General features: G+C 36.2%; 1 protein-coding gene across 2 annotated transcripts in view; it reads right to left on the reverse strand.

Annotated features, from left to right (window-relative positions):
* Window positions 1-16999, reverse strand: part of Col11a1 (collagen type XI alpha 1 chain) — a 179037-nt gene that overhangs the window by 133574 nt on the left and 28464 nt on the right. For both annotated transcript variants that reach the window (XM_090333682.1, XM_090333683.1), the window contains exon 4: window positions 15601-15763. In XM_090333682.1, the coding sequence (XP_090189808.1) occupies window positions 15601-15763 (163 nt within the window). The remainder of the gene's footprint in view (window positions 1-15600; window positions 15764-16999) is intronic.

Consider the following 16999-nt stretch of genomic DNA (forward strand, 5'->3'; position numbering starts at 1 on the left):
TGGCATGAGGCAATATAGAACAATGACCACACTAGATTTCTGAGAAAGTTTTCAACAGTTTTGGTGAATTATATAAGTAAGCAATACTACTGACATCTATGAGTTCTGGTTGTGCACAAAGTAAATAAATACACCTTCCTGAAATATAGTCATAGTATTTCTATCCCACCAACTAACCAAATCCTGATCAGCCAAACAGGAATGGTTAAAAAGGAAAACCACGTGTCACAGAAATAAATGTGAATACCTAGATCTCCACTCTGTTGCTTAAGAAAAGTGAGACATAGGCAAGCACATTCATGACATCAGTGGGTCAAGGTATCACTGAAGATTTTCCACTAGAAATTCTAATGCCTCAATTTTCTCATTAAGGACTTGGAACTGTGAATCCTCTAAGCTAACTGAAATGAATGCCCTAGGATATATTGCCGAAGGTCCTTCCCATAACAACAATTTCAAGCCTCTTTATTGCACAGAAATTACAATGAAGCAAAGCAAACCTTTGGGATAATGCTAACATATTCATGTACATATGTATAGATGGTATTCATCAAATACTGCATTTTTCATAGAATGTCATTCCCCCACATTTAATATTCCATTTAAGCTATTTGACCTAATTAAAGAAAAAGCTGCCAAGCTTTCCGTCATAAATTCTTATTCCAGGTGTTTAATAGTTACACATAAAATACAGTCCTGAAAAGAAATTGGAAAATTCAGCAAAAAAAGTTTCCCAGAAAGTATTTTACAGTGTTTTAATCATGGGTCATGTTGTGTGAGACAGTCTGTAAACAAGAACATCATGACAGGTGGAATAAGTTGTAAATACTGTGTTGAGAGTGTTATGAAAATTTCCACCACTGGAAAATGGTGAAGTTACCATGTAAAACTGGCATCTACAACATTTAAGCATGGAAAACTCTTTTTGGTCATCTAATGGTCTACAAAGCCAAGATTTAAGGTAGACTTGCTGCAGCTGTGTCAATAGATCTATACTACGGGCTCCTTACAGACATCTGAAGCTAAAGCAAAGCAGATTGAAACTGGGTGCAAAATAGAAGGTCATGTTCATTGCAAAAGAACCTCAATACATTAGTTATCTCCCACGATTCTTTCAAAGCCCACAATACTGCATGGGTTAATAATTTTAAATTTCTGTGTGTCCTTTGATTTATATGCACAAACACATTTATATGCACTAAGCATTGGGTAGGGCTATTGCTCTATATATTCTATGCTACAAGATGCTTCCGATTTTTAAAAATACATAAGTCAAATTTTGACTTGTTATGTGTGTATATGCAAGTAAAGAACCCGCATTTATTGACTGTGGGATGTGACATTGATCTCACAGGTTTCAATGTTCAATATGTGGACTTTCAGATTCAGATCCTCATCCTGCTGATGCAACCACACTTGATATCAAATTGGAAAGTACAGGAGTTGATGGGCGAATAAGCAATGAAGAGTGTACCTCTGATGAATTGTCCAAGTGACCAGATTGAACATTACAATCTGTAGATGGAAACAGGCTTGGAACTTAGTAGTATCACAAGAGAGGCTGACGGTATGCAAGCAAATTGACATAGCCAATGCAGATGGTGGACCATTGTTCAAACTAAAGCTGAAATATGTCAAGCTTGTAAATAGTGACTGCATTTTCCATACACTACTAATTCCAAACTGAATCCTGGGCAATCTGAAATTTTACTATTAAAACCTGGAGAAGACAAACACCTGTGACTTATGGCCTGTTATTCTTGCTATGCAGAAGACTGAGATCTGAGGATCTTGGTTGGAAGACTTTTATACTTCCATTAACCACAAAAAGCCAGAAGTGGATTATTTCTGTCAAACTCTAGTTTGTACTATCCTGCCATTGTTTAGAGATCCACTGTTGTCCAAAGCCCCTTCATTAAAAGGCTGGTACCCAATATTTAGGATTTAAACAGTAATTTAGGACTCCAAACCACTTTCTTTCCCTACTTTGGCTTACCTTGTATTCTCCTATGCAAATTTCCATCCTGGGAAGCTGCCCACTGCCGCCCTCAAAAAATGCCAAACTAAAGGAGTCACCAGAGTTAAGGCTTCCATATTTCCAAGTGTAAGCTGCATATAGCCTTCATCCTATAAATTAGTTACCTTGTAGATTTCCTTTTAATAACACGGACATATCTAACTAGAAATTTAGTACCAAATTGTGGGGACATTAATATAGACTATACAGAAAGCTATGGTGAAATCTTTAAAATAGGTTAACTGGAAGAAGCTGGAAGATTTCAAGGGAGCAGGGTAGAGAAACCCTGGAATTCTGTACACTGAGCATTTTAGATGATTCTGGCTAGTTCCCAGGACCAAAATGCGGATAGAAATACAAACGTTAAAGTTAAGGCTGATGGAATACAGATGGATAGGGAGATTCAGTTGGGGACTGCAGTAAAGGTCATTTCTCCTGAAACCTTGCCTGAGTAATTTGATATAGTGTGTTTATGCTCTAAAACTATTTGAAAAGCTAAACTAAAAACTGATTAATTTATTTGACAGAAGCATTTTTAAGACAGCAAAGCATTCATATTGCAGCATGGCTATAACTGGCTACTTTTAATCAACTGAATAGTGACCAAAATGAACCTGGGAAGGAAGATTGGGGAAATTTTCAGCCTAGCCAGGAAAACTGGAAAGAAAAAAATCAAGTTTGAGGACACAATTATGGGCAATAAGGGTGTAACTGTACAATTATTTCCTAAAGAGACTACCAGGAATCATTCACCATTACTCATTAAGGCAACCAGGAAGATGCTCTGAGACATTCTCAACATTTTTTCAAGGCCTTAAATTCCATCACAGGACCATGAAGGGTCTAAAACTGCAAACGAAAATGTGCTTGAGGGACAAGAACATTAGCCCTCTGCATGTTCTTGATAGCCTAGTAGCCAATGAGTGCACCAGGACTGCTGTAGTTGGGCTAAAGTACCCCTAATACTGTAGACAGACTAGTATTCTCCATGTAGTTTTGGTTTTGCAGAATGTAAGAGCTATGGAATTATGGCAGCTTCTACTGAAATGCAACAATAGCTGGAAAGACAAGCAATGACCTGTACTACAGGTTTACAAACTCCCCACCCCCACCCCTCAATCTCCTGCTGAGGCCTGGGAAAGAAAGCAAAGTAGGAGTGAACTGAAGCTGAAGACAAAGTGAAATCCTCAGAAAGACAAAGGTTCCAGAAATTTGCAATGCCTGCTGGGAAAATCTGCAAACAATGTTTTGTAAAATCATCCCAGCATCTGTGCAGAGACCAGCATCTGTAAGGTTCTACTCCTGCCAAGCACTCAAGAGCAGAACTGGAGCTAGAGGGTGTCCAAGGATACCACAATTGACACATGAAGATGTAGCATTGAACACAATGGCTTATAATGTTACTGTGGGCCAATTCCTCTTTTTCTCCTCTTTAGAGATAGACAATCTGCACCTTGAAATAGAAGTCATTGCTTTGAACTATGTGACTTGAATTTGCATGTTGTTTTTCAGGATATCCTAGCTGAGCATTTACCTTGCATTTCAGAGGACACTTTGCCCTCAGACCTGGAGAGATGCTTGATCAGCTGGGTGAGAGGGAGATATAACTGATGCATTATGCATTGTGATATGGTCATGAACACTGAAACTCAGAGAAAAATGTCACACATTAAGTACTGAAATGTTTCTTTCAAAATGGCTCGTTCCCCAGACTGGCACAACTGGGGAGGGAGGTGGAAGAAGGTTCCAGAAGAAGAGACCAAGTACTTAGGTCACTGAGATTAGGCCTTCAATGGGGATTAGGGAACCTTGGTCATTCTCGGTCTCTTTGTTTCAGTTAGAATTTTTGCCATGATGAGATACAAGCAGCTGTCCCCACCAGATGCCAAACAAATGGTACCAAAATTAACCCAAATAGGCATTTTTCTCTTTAAAGGTTAACTATCCTTGGTACTTCACTATGGCACTGCTAAGCTGACAAAAATATCTCTGAATTTCTGCCCATGACTCATCTTTTTGCAGCCTTGGAGGGGAGATGCCAATCAGAAGACCTAGGCCAATTTAAAGCTGTAAATCAATACGTACACAAGCTTTGTGAAAGATTTAATTAGTATGTGTGTCAATTCATAGCAAAGCTCTACATATATATAAGAAAAGTGAAAGGTTAAGTGTTTAGAACCCAAGCTTCTCTACCAGTCAATCTGCTTGGCTCAATTAAGTTCCCTGAAACATCAAGTTCATGGAAGTAGGTGTTTTGTTCTCTGTGGTTGCCATAGTGCTTAATGAGGCCTGCATTTAATAGATCCTCAGTAGACATTTGAAGAATCCTATCTCAGAAAAATTATTACTCCACTAAAAGATTCTATCACTTATGTGTAAGTTATGAATATGAATAGAAATCTTGTGTTCCCAAGAAGTCCTGAAATCAATACAATGTTGACAAGTTGGCAAAAATTAAGTTATATAAAAATATGTTTAATCATACCATTTGGAGTCAATTGAAAGCACAAAGATTGGCACCAGTGGTTCACACCTATAATCCTAGCTACTCAAGAGGCTGAGCCCTGAGGACCCTGGTTCAAAGCCAGCCTAACAGAAAAGTCTGTGAGACTCTTATTTCTAATTAACCACTCAAAACCCAGAAGTGGTAGTGTTGCTGAAATGGTTGAGTGCTACCCTTGAGCACTACAAGGGCTCAGGGACAGCACCCAGGCCCTGACGTCAAGCCCCAGGACAGACAGAGAGAGAGAGGGATAGAAACAGGGAGAGAGAGAGAGAGAGAGAGAGAGAGAGAGAGAGAGAGAGAGAGAGAGAGAGAGAGAGAGAGAGAGAGGGAGAGAGAGAGAGAGAGGCAGAGAGAGAGAGACAGAGAGACAGAGAGAGACAGAGAGAGACAGAGAGAGACAGAGAGAGACAGAGAGACAGAGAGAGAGACAGAGAGAGAGAGACAGGGAGACAGAGAGGAGAGAGAGAGAATCAGAGACAGACAGAGAGAACACAAATTTCAACCAATAATTTCTCAACAATGTATACAACAGTATTATCAATTTAAGAAATGATGCTATAGAAATAATTGATATTTGTAGTAAAAATAAGTTTAAAACAATCTGTTTCAAAAGCCAATCACTGGATACTCATACGTGTAAATCCTAGCTAACCAAGAGACTGAGACCCAAAGATAGTGGTTCAAAGCCATTCTATACAACAAAGGCCCTAAGATTCCTATCTCCATTTAAGTACTGGAAGTGAAGATGTGACACAACTTTCAAGTGGTAGAGTGCTAGCTATGAATAAGACATCTAAGGGACAGTGTCTGGGCCCTGAGTTCAAGCCCAGGTATTGGCAGAAAAATAAATGTCCTCACTTTTAGGAGTCACCAAATCATTATTCTGTGAATCAAGTGCCTCAGGGTAAAAGATGTAATGGATGGAGAAGAAAGAAGACTATATTTAGCTAAGTAGACTAGCATGTGACCCTGTAAAACCAGAGTGTAACACAATTCTACAGGTTTTTCATTTGATATCAGAGCTTTGTTGAAAATATAGTGGGTCTTAGTAGAGGTTTTTGATTGCATATCCAGGAACCATGCTGATACAAATTCTGAAACATGGCTGAAAAGTCTGTAAAAAGTAACTACCATTATCAGAAGATTAATTGTAAACCTATGTTTCCTGTCTGTTCAGACTTCTGAATTTTCCAATATATTAACTCTCTTCAGAGGTATTTTTTCCCCAACATTCCATACAGTTAATGAGTCTTTCTCAGCTATTTTGTGTGGTAAAGTCTAGCTGCCAAAATATTTAGAATTTTAGTACAATTGAAAAAAAATGCATCAGAGATTACATGTCAACCATAATTCAAAGGAAAGAATGAAAAAACCCACATAATCACAGACAGAAATGTTATCCCACAATCCTCATGTTATCCAGAGTCCCAGGACCAGCTTCAGGCACCAATCTTATGAAAATGAGTGGTGTCCTACATTGCTTCAATGTATCTCTAACTCACCATTCACCAATGTTACACTTCTGCAAAACTACCCTTCTCTTAGACTTCCTAAGCAACCATTCCATGTTAATCAAGAGTTCTTAAAGGTGTCAATATAATATAATTACATGAAATGAATAAATAAAATACAATAATAAAAAAGGAAATGACATGATTCCCGCCCCTTCTCCATCTCTCCACATTTCTGTTTGGGCCATATGTGATCTATATTCCCTGTTAGTAAGAGCTGGAAAGCATCTTTATTTTTCATTCATTAACAAAATAACATTACATGGCAGGCACCATTTTAGACTTTGGAAATATAATACAATTTTCCTGCTCTTGTGGGGTTCAGATTTAAGAGGAAAAAACAAAATGAACAAAATCTGTCAAACACTGACAAATGAAATAAGGAATATAAATCACTAAAGAAAAGGCAATAAGTTCAGAAGGTAAGAAACTATCTATAAAAGTGGGGCATCTTGGAAATTTCTGGGATTAAGGAACATTAAGATAGAGAATACTAAGGAACAAAAGTAAAATTCAGATATCTAAGGAAGGTCCTTCCAGGAAGGAAGGTTCCTTCAGGCAGAGCTTCAACAGCTCTTCTTTGATAGCAATACGGTCTTATGTACTCTACAAAGGGATGCTTTATGGACTAAGGAGAAGAAGGTGGAAAGGAGCCCTTGGTGAAGCAGGAGAGATGGGGTAGAGGGTACTGTCTGGTCACAATGAACCTTGGCACACTTTTGAAAGATCTTGAACTTAAGGCTATGTAAGGAAAAGCCACTGGATAGTTTTGAACAAAAAGCTGACATCATTCAGTAAACATTCATCCTTACAGCTTTGACAGGGACATGCTTACTATTCAACATACATTGCTTGGAGAACAAACTAACAGATAAGGCACAAGTAGTGAGATTAATTAAAAGGATCCTGATACTTAAAAAGCAGTTAAAGACGCTAAATCATTAATAGAGTCCCTTGAGGGTTTTGCTTACAAGATACCAGCAACTGATTAAAATCCTAGAAATAGTTTGGAAACTTACTTAACATATCAAGATCTTAAAACATCTAAGCAAGAATTTAAATAATCCCTTGAGGTAATAATGATTTCCTAATAATGGTTTATTTATTATAAAAGGAAATGTAAAAAAATGGTGAAATAACATTTTGTCTAAAATATTTTTAAAAGGCATGTTAAAAATCAGAGTTTACAAATAATAAAAGGGTAGTTAAATACCTTCAGCTTAGCAAAATCCCCAAGAAGTTTGTCTGCAAATATCTCTCATATACCAGTTATGCATCAGTGCTAGAAATCTAAAGTATAAAGTTGTCTTTTCCTTAACCTGATGTATCCTAACACACCCCAAGGGCTGCTAGTTCTAACTTGTGCTAACATATTGAAGTTGTACCTTTCTCAACTCTTCCCTTTACCTCTTCTACCCTGGCCTGCTCTGTGTTCAAGCCACATTTAATTTGAATAAATATCCAACATTTCATATTTTATTATTTTCCAGAATTTTCTCCCTATTCTAAAGAAACTCTGAAGCAGCCATGGTATACAGCTGAATGCGTAATCCTTCTGCTTCAAGATCCCAGAGCATCCAGGTTAAAGTTCAACCTTTCAGCATGAAGTAAATGGCAGTGGAGTTCTTAAACATCATGCCAGGCCATCACTTGAATGGTTCTAAACCATATTTCTCATTCTAGTCATTCTGAGTGTTCATCTTTTTATACACATGTCCTTTTTAGTTTCATGTTCTTCGTTTTAAACCTGGCTATTCTCCATTATTCTGGATTAGCTGTTACAACATCTTCTGAACATTTTTCAGTCTTGTTATGAGTACAATTGCATTTGATTACAACTATTTTATTACAGTTGCATGGCCTATATGTAAACACATTGTTTGGTGAATAACCCTCTAACTCCTAAACAATTTTTACTATCGTACATTTTCCTCACCCTTTAAACTCGAATACCTTAAACAGATTTATTTACTAACTATAAATGCTGCCAGACTTTGTGACTAATGCTATGCTATAGAATAGTTAAGAGGCAAAGATACATTCAAAGAATATATAATATAGAAAAGAAATCTTTACACTAACAAATAATTATATAACAGGATGGTACTTTGAGATATGAAAACAAGAATACAAATGAGAGGCAGTCAATTCTATGGAAAGTTAGAAAAAGTTACAACATAATAATGAGAAAATCTATCTAAATTTCTCTCTCTCTCTCTCTCTCTCTCTCTCTCTCTCTCTCTCTCTCTCACACACACACACACACACACACACACACACACACACACACATACACACACACTTCCTAGGCAAGTTTCTATCAGTTAAGTCATGCCTCTAATCCTGAATAATAGATGTTAATGAGGCAAATGGAAAGTAAACCAAGTAACAACTTGTTTCATGGCAATCTATATGAAGGTACACAATACTGGCACTATATTGTGCAGGGTTATCAGGAGCTGATCCAGTGGTGCATTCATCCACAAAATAGAATGCTATGTCAAAGAGCCTTTTACAGAACAAGTAGCACAATATTGTGTACTTGTATACAGTGGCACGTCAGATCTATACAGAATTCAAATCTGAACCTATCCTAAACAACCTCATTCAGCTTCTCCAATCACTTCCAGTCATACTTTATAAATTATAAAATTACAGACTAAAATAAGTAGAAGGACAAAACATAGGTTCATATCTATATACCAAAATGGCGGTCCATTTCACAGGGTCTGAATGGTAATAGAGCACCATACAGCTGTTGTATAAAATGTTCTGACTTGGAAAAAATCATATTAAGTGAAGTAAGTCAGAACCAAAGGAACATAAGCTCAATGGTTTCCCTCATTTGTAATAATCAGTATACACCTAGGACTCTCCTAGCAGAGGATTACAATAGCACAAAATCTAGATACATAAGCTCATATAGGATGAGACTAAATGAAAGGATCTCCAGGATGTAGAAACAAGAGCTTTATCTTGTGTGATTGTTGTTCTTAATGCACTATGTTATTTCTCTTCTCTTTTGTTGCCCTTTAGTTAATCTCATATTGTTACTGTATCTGACTTTGTTACCTGGTATATTGTATATACATATATTTGTTTATTTGAAATAGGAAAGGGAATGGGAGAAAACAAGATGGAGAGAAAACAAAAAAGGAGGGGTTGAGGGGTGGGAAACCATGAGAAGTGGTATCAATGTGTGAGAAGTAATGCACCTACTACCTGGAAAATATAATTGTAAGTCCCTCTATTAATTAGATTTTAAAAAATTTCTGAAAAAAACTGAGGCTATGTCTTGTAGAACCCTTGATGCACTCATAAATCACACAGCATGTATTGTATGTAGTTTTCTTCAGACATGTGTCAGATCAAATCAATATGCAACAATGATAACTACAAATGCATGGTGCTGCTGGCTGCAGGAACCATCAGCTAACTAGCTGTAACTAGCTAATTCAGAGGCAGAGATATGAGGATCAGTATTTGAAGCCAGCCACAGAAGAAAAGTCTCTAAGATTCATGTCTACAATTAAACCTCAAAAGTGGAACTATGGTTGAAGCAATAGAGCACTAGATTTGACTAAAATATTTAAGGGATAGCATCCAGGTCCTAATTCAAGCACCAAAATTCACTGTTTCTGTCTCGGTCTCTGTTAGTCTGTCTTTCTTTCCCTCTCTGTGTCTCTCTGTCCCTCTGTCTCTCTCTCTCTCTGTCTCTCCCTCTGTCTCTCCCATTCTCCCCCCTTCTCTCTCTCTCTCTCTCTCTCTCTCTCTCTCTCTCTCTCTCTCTCTCTCTCTCTCTCTCCCTCACACACACATGCACACACACACACACACACACACACACACACACAGTAATTGTTCATCAAACAGGCAAAACAGATTCTCCATACACATGTCATTATGAAAAACTCTCAAAAAAGGATAAATCAAAGTTATATATTTGCCACCAGCATTTGGATTAAACTAAATATCTACTAAAATAGAAAAGTGATATTGAGATTTGCAACCCACTAAATAGTTAACTATTTATATCTGTACAATACACACTTACACACTTATAATACAAGTACCTAGATAATTTACAGATGTCAGCTTAATTAATGTTCAAATTACTATGGGAGATAAATAAGTCATCGGATGTTACAGGTGAGGAAAAAGACAGCAGTTGGATAGAAGCTAATCTTCAACTCTCAGTATGAAACTAGGGCTGTCAATAGTCAATACTGTTAATCTCCTTGCATGGTGTTAAAAATTCTACTGTAGAAGGAAAAAAATGCTCTTCTATCACTCATTCGTTCTTGTGAGTTCTTCAGCTAGATCTAAGAAGTAAATTATTTCAAGGCAGAAGGACTAAAACAACATGAAACTATTTAAATTCATATGTAAATGGAAATATTTTACCCACAAAATAAATGTATTTATGAAGAATAAAAAAACAAATTGATCTCAGGTTATTAGACTTTCACTAAGAGTTATATGGAAGTGTGTAAAACCTCCTCGGAGGTAAGAATTTATACACTCAATTTAATTACATTCCATTTGCCATCCTCTGGTGACTAAAGCTGTTTCTTCACCTTGATGCGGAGAGGACCCATCTCACTAAAGAATCTTGATGGCTAATTTTAGATCGAGAAAGATAGGGCAAATGACCCTTCCTTCAATAATCATTTTCCAGGGGATTTCAACCTAAACTCCTCAAATGATCAGTTTGGAATACTGAGGGGAGACATGTTTCTGTTCTTCAAATGCAAACACTTAACTATCATCATTATCATATTTTGCATTCAGTCATTCTTGCGATTTTTAGATTCTAATTGTTTCCATTAGCCTCATTGTAATTTCCCAAGTGAAACAATTGCAATTTTATCATCACTGTCCATTCCCTTCCACCTTTCTGTTCTTAAGGTTTATAGTTATGAACACCCTTCTAGCTATTGATACAGCACAGACAAAATTAAAGAATTAGTTACTAGATGTAACTTTCTAAATGAGAAAGCATTCAGATAGGGAGCATATAGTGAGTAATAACTTACTTTTTCCATTTTACTTAGAGAGCTTTCACAGAGAAAACAGAGGAAGACATTAGAATTCTATGATAATAAAATGTAACCCAGTTTAGAAATTTGTAAGGCAAAGTAAGACCAAGTTTCCAGATTCCACAGTATAAATGTAATTCAGGAAAAATGAATATGCTTGACTGGCTCCATTTTTGAGACATCTTATAAGAATGGAATAGATAAATTTTTAAGTATGTCAAAATATCCTGTTCTACTTAATGAAAGATAGCTTCAGGAGAACCTGCTTAAGCACAGCTAACCTATTTGAGTTTTACCAAAACTGAAGTTTTCATCAGCGGCTCAAGTTGGGTTTCATCACCACAGGAGGGTGATAACCAAAGCCTTGCCTAGCTTTCCATGTGGAAGAATGTGAATATACAACCTTGCCACTCAGCCATCCCATCTCACCTAAGAGAGAGGGTAGAATGAAGAACTTTTGCAGTTCATGAATAAAGAAACACTCACACTTTCTCTTTCTTTCTATATTTATTCTATCTGTCCTTTATTTTTTTACACTTATTCTATTTGAGAAAAGGTCCCTTCACCATAATGTTTCCTTTTTCTCCATTTATATCATGTTTACTTTCAACAGAAAATGACAAGGCATGCGAAAAGACAAAATATATATTTTGATGAGATTAAGCCAGGGTCAAAACCAGAGTCAGATATATTGAGAAATTTGTAATTGAACATATCACTTTCCCCAGTGCTAGGATTACAGACATGTACTCACATGCCTGGATTTAAAATAAGTTTGTAAAATATAATTGACATACTAAAAGTAGAGAGGAAATAGAATAAACTGATTGACTGAACTGACAAAATACAGAAACCACAAAATAGAAAAACATTTTACAAGATGAAAATCGAACACAAATACTGAACTGAGAAAGTATAAAAATCAGAAAATAAAGAAAACAAACACTTTAGAAGATGGAAATGGAACAGAAACAAACATGAAAGAGAAAACAAATACATCATTGATCACTTTAAAATTTAGTTATGTAACTATCCCCATAAAAGACACAAATTATCAGCATAAATTAAAGAACTATAACTACCTATATGCTGCCCAACAAGAAATAAAATTTTTAAATGAAGACATAAAGAGATAAAAAATAAAAAGCTACCACATATTAACAATAATCAAAACAAATCAGAAGTGACTGTGTTGATATCTCAGAGAAAGCAGATTTCACAGTGAAGGAAGTTTTCAGAACTAATATTATTCCTGAAGTAATAATTATTACTTAATATCATATGCAATAATAACAGATCTGTAATACATGTAACAATCTATAATGCATATACTGCTAACAGGGAATGTAAAATACAGAAAGTAAGGTCTAGCAAGGACAAGGAGACAGATGCACTGTTGAATGTTAGAAACTTTAACAACTTTCTATCATAGAAAAGCAAATGAACAAGCAGAAATAGAAAAGAACTAACAATGATTATCAGTATGATTGGCATCTATTGACTACTTCATTCTAAAATTGTAAATTATGCATCATTCTAAAACTTACAGGGACATTCATCAATACAGTCCACGTTCTTGGCCACAAATACACCTTAACAAATTTAAAAGATATCAATGTCTTCTCTCAGACAACAATGGAATTAAGCTAAAATATATTAACAGAAAGATAGCCAGTAAAACCCCAAACACTTGAGTGTTAAAAGTTATACTCTGTCAGCTGCCAGTGGCTCACACCTGTAATCCTAACTACTTAAGAGGCTGAGATCTAAGGATCCCAGTTCAAAGCCAGCCTGGGCAGAAAAGGCACCATGAAATTATTGTCTCCAATTAATTACTGAACAACCAGAAGTAGAACGGTGACTCGAAATTTTGAAGAGCTAGCCTTGAACAAAAGTGCTCGGGGAGAGAACCCAGGCTCTGAGTTCAAACCACATGATTGAAAAAAAATATATACTGCTATATAAATGAATCAAGGAAGGTATTAACAAAGAAATTTTTAATGTGTTGAAAAATGTAAATAGAAACAGAACCTACCTTAAAGGAAAATTTACTACATTTAATTGGTTGCCTTAGAAGATCAAAATCACACATTGAGGTGTGATGTTTGAGAGCTAAGATATTTGAGCTACACATCAGAATGAAAAGATTGATACTATTTTTTAAATTAATGAAGGAAAAAACAGAAAAGTGAAGTCATTATATTCAATGTCTATGTATAAAAATGTAAGCCAGTAACTTGTGAGTATGAATGGCATTAGGAAATGGATAAAATGACGGGATGGGTTCATTGTACTTATAATGCAAGTTGTTAAATTGTAATTTCTTTGTACAACTACTTAAAATCGAAAAAAAAAATCAACCCAAAACACCATGCATGAGCTTTCTATTTATTGAATATTCTATAATTCTTCATTTTATTGGTGCTTTGTAATTTTTCTCAGGATTTCCTCTACTTTGTAGGATGACATGCCTGGGATATAATTTGTTCCTAAATCTCTCCTCCTCATTGGTGCTAAAATAAATAAAATTGTTTTTATGACCCTTCTTTGTATTCTCTGTTGTTAATATATAAAAACAAAATAAATTATATTTAGGTAGAACTTGTACAAGACAAGATTGTTAAAATCATTCATGCAAATATATGACTTGAAAGTTAAAAAAATTAAGCAAAAAGTTTGAGCAAATTTTATGGGAAAATATACTAAACCACATTCATGTATTAAATCAAATCATATATTAAATCACATTCAGAGGATGAAATAATTTTATAAAATGGAAGAATATTATTATAATTCACAACCCTGTATATTTGAATCACTTGTTCTTTTTCTCCATGTACTAATATTTTTGTCAGTCATGGGCTTGAACTCTGGGCCTGGGTGCTGTTCCTGAGCCCTTCAGCTTAAGGCTAGTGCTCTAAGATGTTGAGCCACAGCACCTTTTCCAGTCTTCTGGTAGTTAGTTGAAGATAAGAATCTCAAAGACTTTCGTGCCTTGCCTGGCTTTGAACTGTGATCCTCAGATCTCAGCTTCTTGAGTAGCTAGGATTACAGGCTTGAGCCATTACACCTGACTTCCATGTACTATTTTTGACATTGAAAGAGCCTATTCTGAAGACAGAAATGAAGGAAGGAAGGAAGGAAGGAAGGAAGGAAGGAAGGAAGGAAGGAAGGAAGAAAGGAAGGAAGGAAAAGATGAATGAGGTGGAAGGGAGAAGGACACAAAGAGAGCAAGAGAGAAGAGGAAAGAAACTCAATGATGTTTCTCAAGAGAAGAGGAAGAAAGAAATTCAGTGATATTTTTCTACATTACTGATTTATGATCCTAGAGGATAAGGTTACATGGATTATAAAAATCAAAAGTAAATCAGTTTGTAAAACGAATGTTTATTTATCATTTGATTTTAAAATAAGAATGGAAAACTACATATTATATAATTGTAAATAATGTTCATTCATCTGCTAACTAATCATGTATCACTGTGTATACAATCAATAAATGGCACTAGAAAATCTGTGCAATTTCAGGTTCTTCTTTGCATTCAGTAAAATGCAGTGGATTAAAATATTTTGTGGATAATGCAATTCATAATTACACACTGGTGGAAACAACCATAAATAACTTGTAAATAAATACTAATTATATTTAGCACTGTACCATAGGTTATGTACATAAATACAAGAATGCAATAGTCTAGTTAATAATGTGAGTTTACACTATTTGTTTTATGAATATGCATACTGCTTATATGTGTGACTGTATGACTCATGAGTGTGTGTGCTTATTGATTCACAAATCAGTCAAACACAGCACAACTTCTGTATAATGCAAGTCTCTATCTATGTTACAGTACACAGCTTTACTCTTCTAGGCTCTGAAAAATTAGTGAGTAGAAAATTGTGCTAAAATCATCATGAAAATAATAACTAATGTCTCAAATGTACATCCATTTTTTGAGTCTGGATATAGATTCATTTCTATAACAAAAATCCTGAAATTAAAGACATGACTCACTATATCCAATGTTAAATAAAATTTCTAAAAGAATGAAAGAAAAAATGCTTTTGCGATAATCAGCAAAATAATGAGAAGCTTCTTCTCATGACTTTCCTATTACTTAAAAAAAGGCTTATAACTTAAGAGTTCATCTTTTGCAAGTATTATCCTTACCTTGTACCTATTCAAAGCAAAGGTTATGACTTGCTATAACTTTTGTAAGAATCTCCCACACAAGGAAATGAAGGAAACATTCTTTTCTCTAGAGAAAATAATGGACAATGTTAAGAGGGAAGCCATTAGGTCCTGCCAGAAGAATAGTATGCTTGTGTTCAAATCATCCCATTACTAACCAAGCTTCCTGGAAGTTAGGAGCCAATATCCATCAATGGAAAACACCCTCGCTACACACACAGACAAAGAAAGTAGGTGAGCTTCCATGGTTTGCCACTTTGCTTTATAACATCTATTGATTGTAGGCCCTCAGATTTCACAACCATAAAATTAAGTCAGTTTGACTTTTTTGGTACCTCAAAAACTTCTTCATCTAAAATCCTTGTTCCAAAAACTGTGATTCCATTGGTATCCACAATAGATCTCTCACTTCTGTCCAGTGGTTTTGTGGTTTTCTTCTTACAATCCACAATCATCGTCACCGTTTTCTTCTCCACACTGAGGGCTACTCGATGCCACCTGCAAGAGTCAAGTCATTCTGACTGAGGTGCCAAACCATTACTCAAGTTAAAACATTTCAAAAACTGAGTAAAAAGTACAAATTTAAAAAAAAGAGCTTTAGCTCATACAGCAGTGACTATGTGTCCTTTATCCAGGACAATGATAATTCTTAAAAGTCTGTGTTGATGAAGAAGCACCTGTCCTTTTTCACTTTATGTGGCACTAACAAAAGACACTTTCCCTCTATTCCAATAAGGGAGAGATTTCAATAGAGATTAAGATGGGGATATGGAGTAAGGAATAGTTCTCTATGTGAAAATGGAATTCCACTGTGGAATTCCACTGGAAAGCACACACACACACACACACACACACACACACACACACACGCATGCACACAATTTCTGCTCCAGTGATTGCCCTGAGATTGCCCATAAAGACTACATCTTCTCATTGATGACTGCTCCCATCCCCAGCTCCTGACTGCTCTAATTATGAAAACACAACGTGCTACACTTGTCTTTCAATTTATTTCCAGGGCATTCAAATGCTGTTTTTCCCACTTTAGTTTCAAGATGGTTAGAGATCATGGCTGTGAGCAGGATCCAAGACTGACACACAATATTTATCCTTCTTCCCAGAGTTGTTGGCAGGCAATGTGGGGGGATGCTAAAGAAAAGCAGGGTCAGGGTGTGTGTGGACTGACAGGGTGGATTCACTCCACAGTTATTGCTGGGTGTAGTTCAAGGGGATGATAGAAAGCAAGGAGGGAGAGACCCCCCAAGATGATTGGAAACACTCATATCCTAAGAAGGGCAGGAGGGAGGGAGGGATGGAGAAAAGGAGGGAGGGAGGGAAGGAGGGAGGAAGGGAGAGAGGGAAGGAAGAAAGAAGGGGAGGGATGAAGGAAGGAAGGAAGGAAGGGAGTGAGAGAGGAGGAAAGGAAGAAAGGAAGGAAGGGAGAGAGGGAGGGAAGGAGGAAAGGAAGGAAGCAAGGGAGGAAGGAAGGAAGGGAGGGAAGGAGGGAGGTAGGGAAGAAAGGAGGGAAAGAAGGAGGGAGGGAGGGAAGAAAGATGGAAAGAAAGGAAAAAGAAAGGTGGGTTTCATTAGCTGTATCTGGTGCTAACATAAACCACTAAGTACAGCTCACTTGGGTTCTGTAAGCCTTTCTGGCTTATATTTTACTTATTTTCCAAATGGAAAAGTGTGAGATTAATATTCCAGAAATGTCTAGGACTAGATCCATAAAATAAG

The sequence above is a fragment of the Megascapheus bottae genome, chromosome 6 (genome assembly GCF_031878675.1).
Source record: "Megascapheus bottae isolate mThoBot1 chromosome 6, mThoBot2.hap1, whole genome shotgun sequence".
Classification (NCBI taxonomy): domain Eukaryota; kingdom Metazoa; phylum Chordata; class Mammalia; order Rodentia; family Geomyidae; genus Megascapheus; species Megascapheus bottae.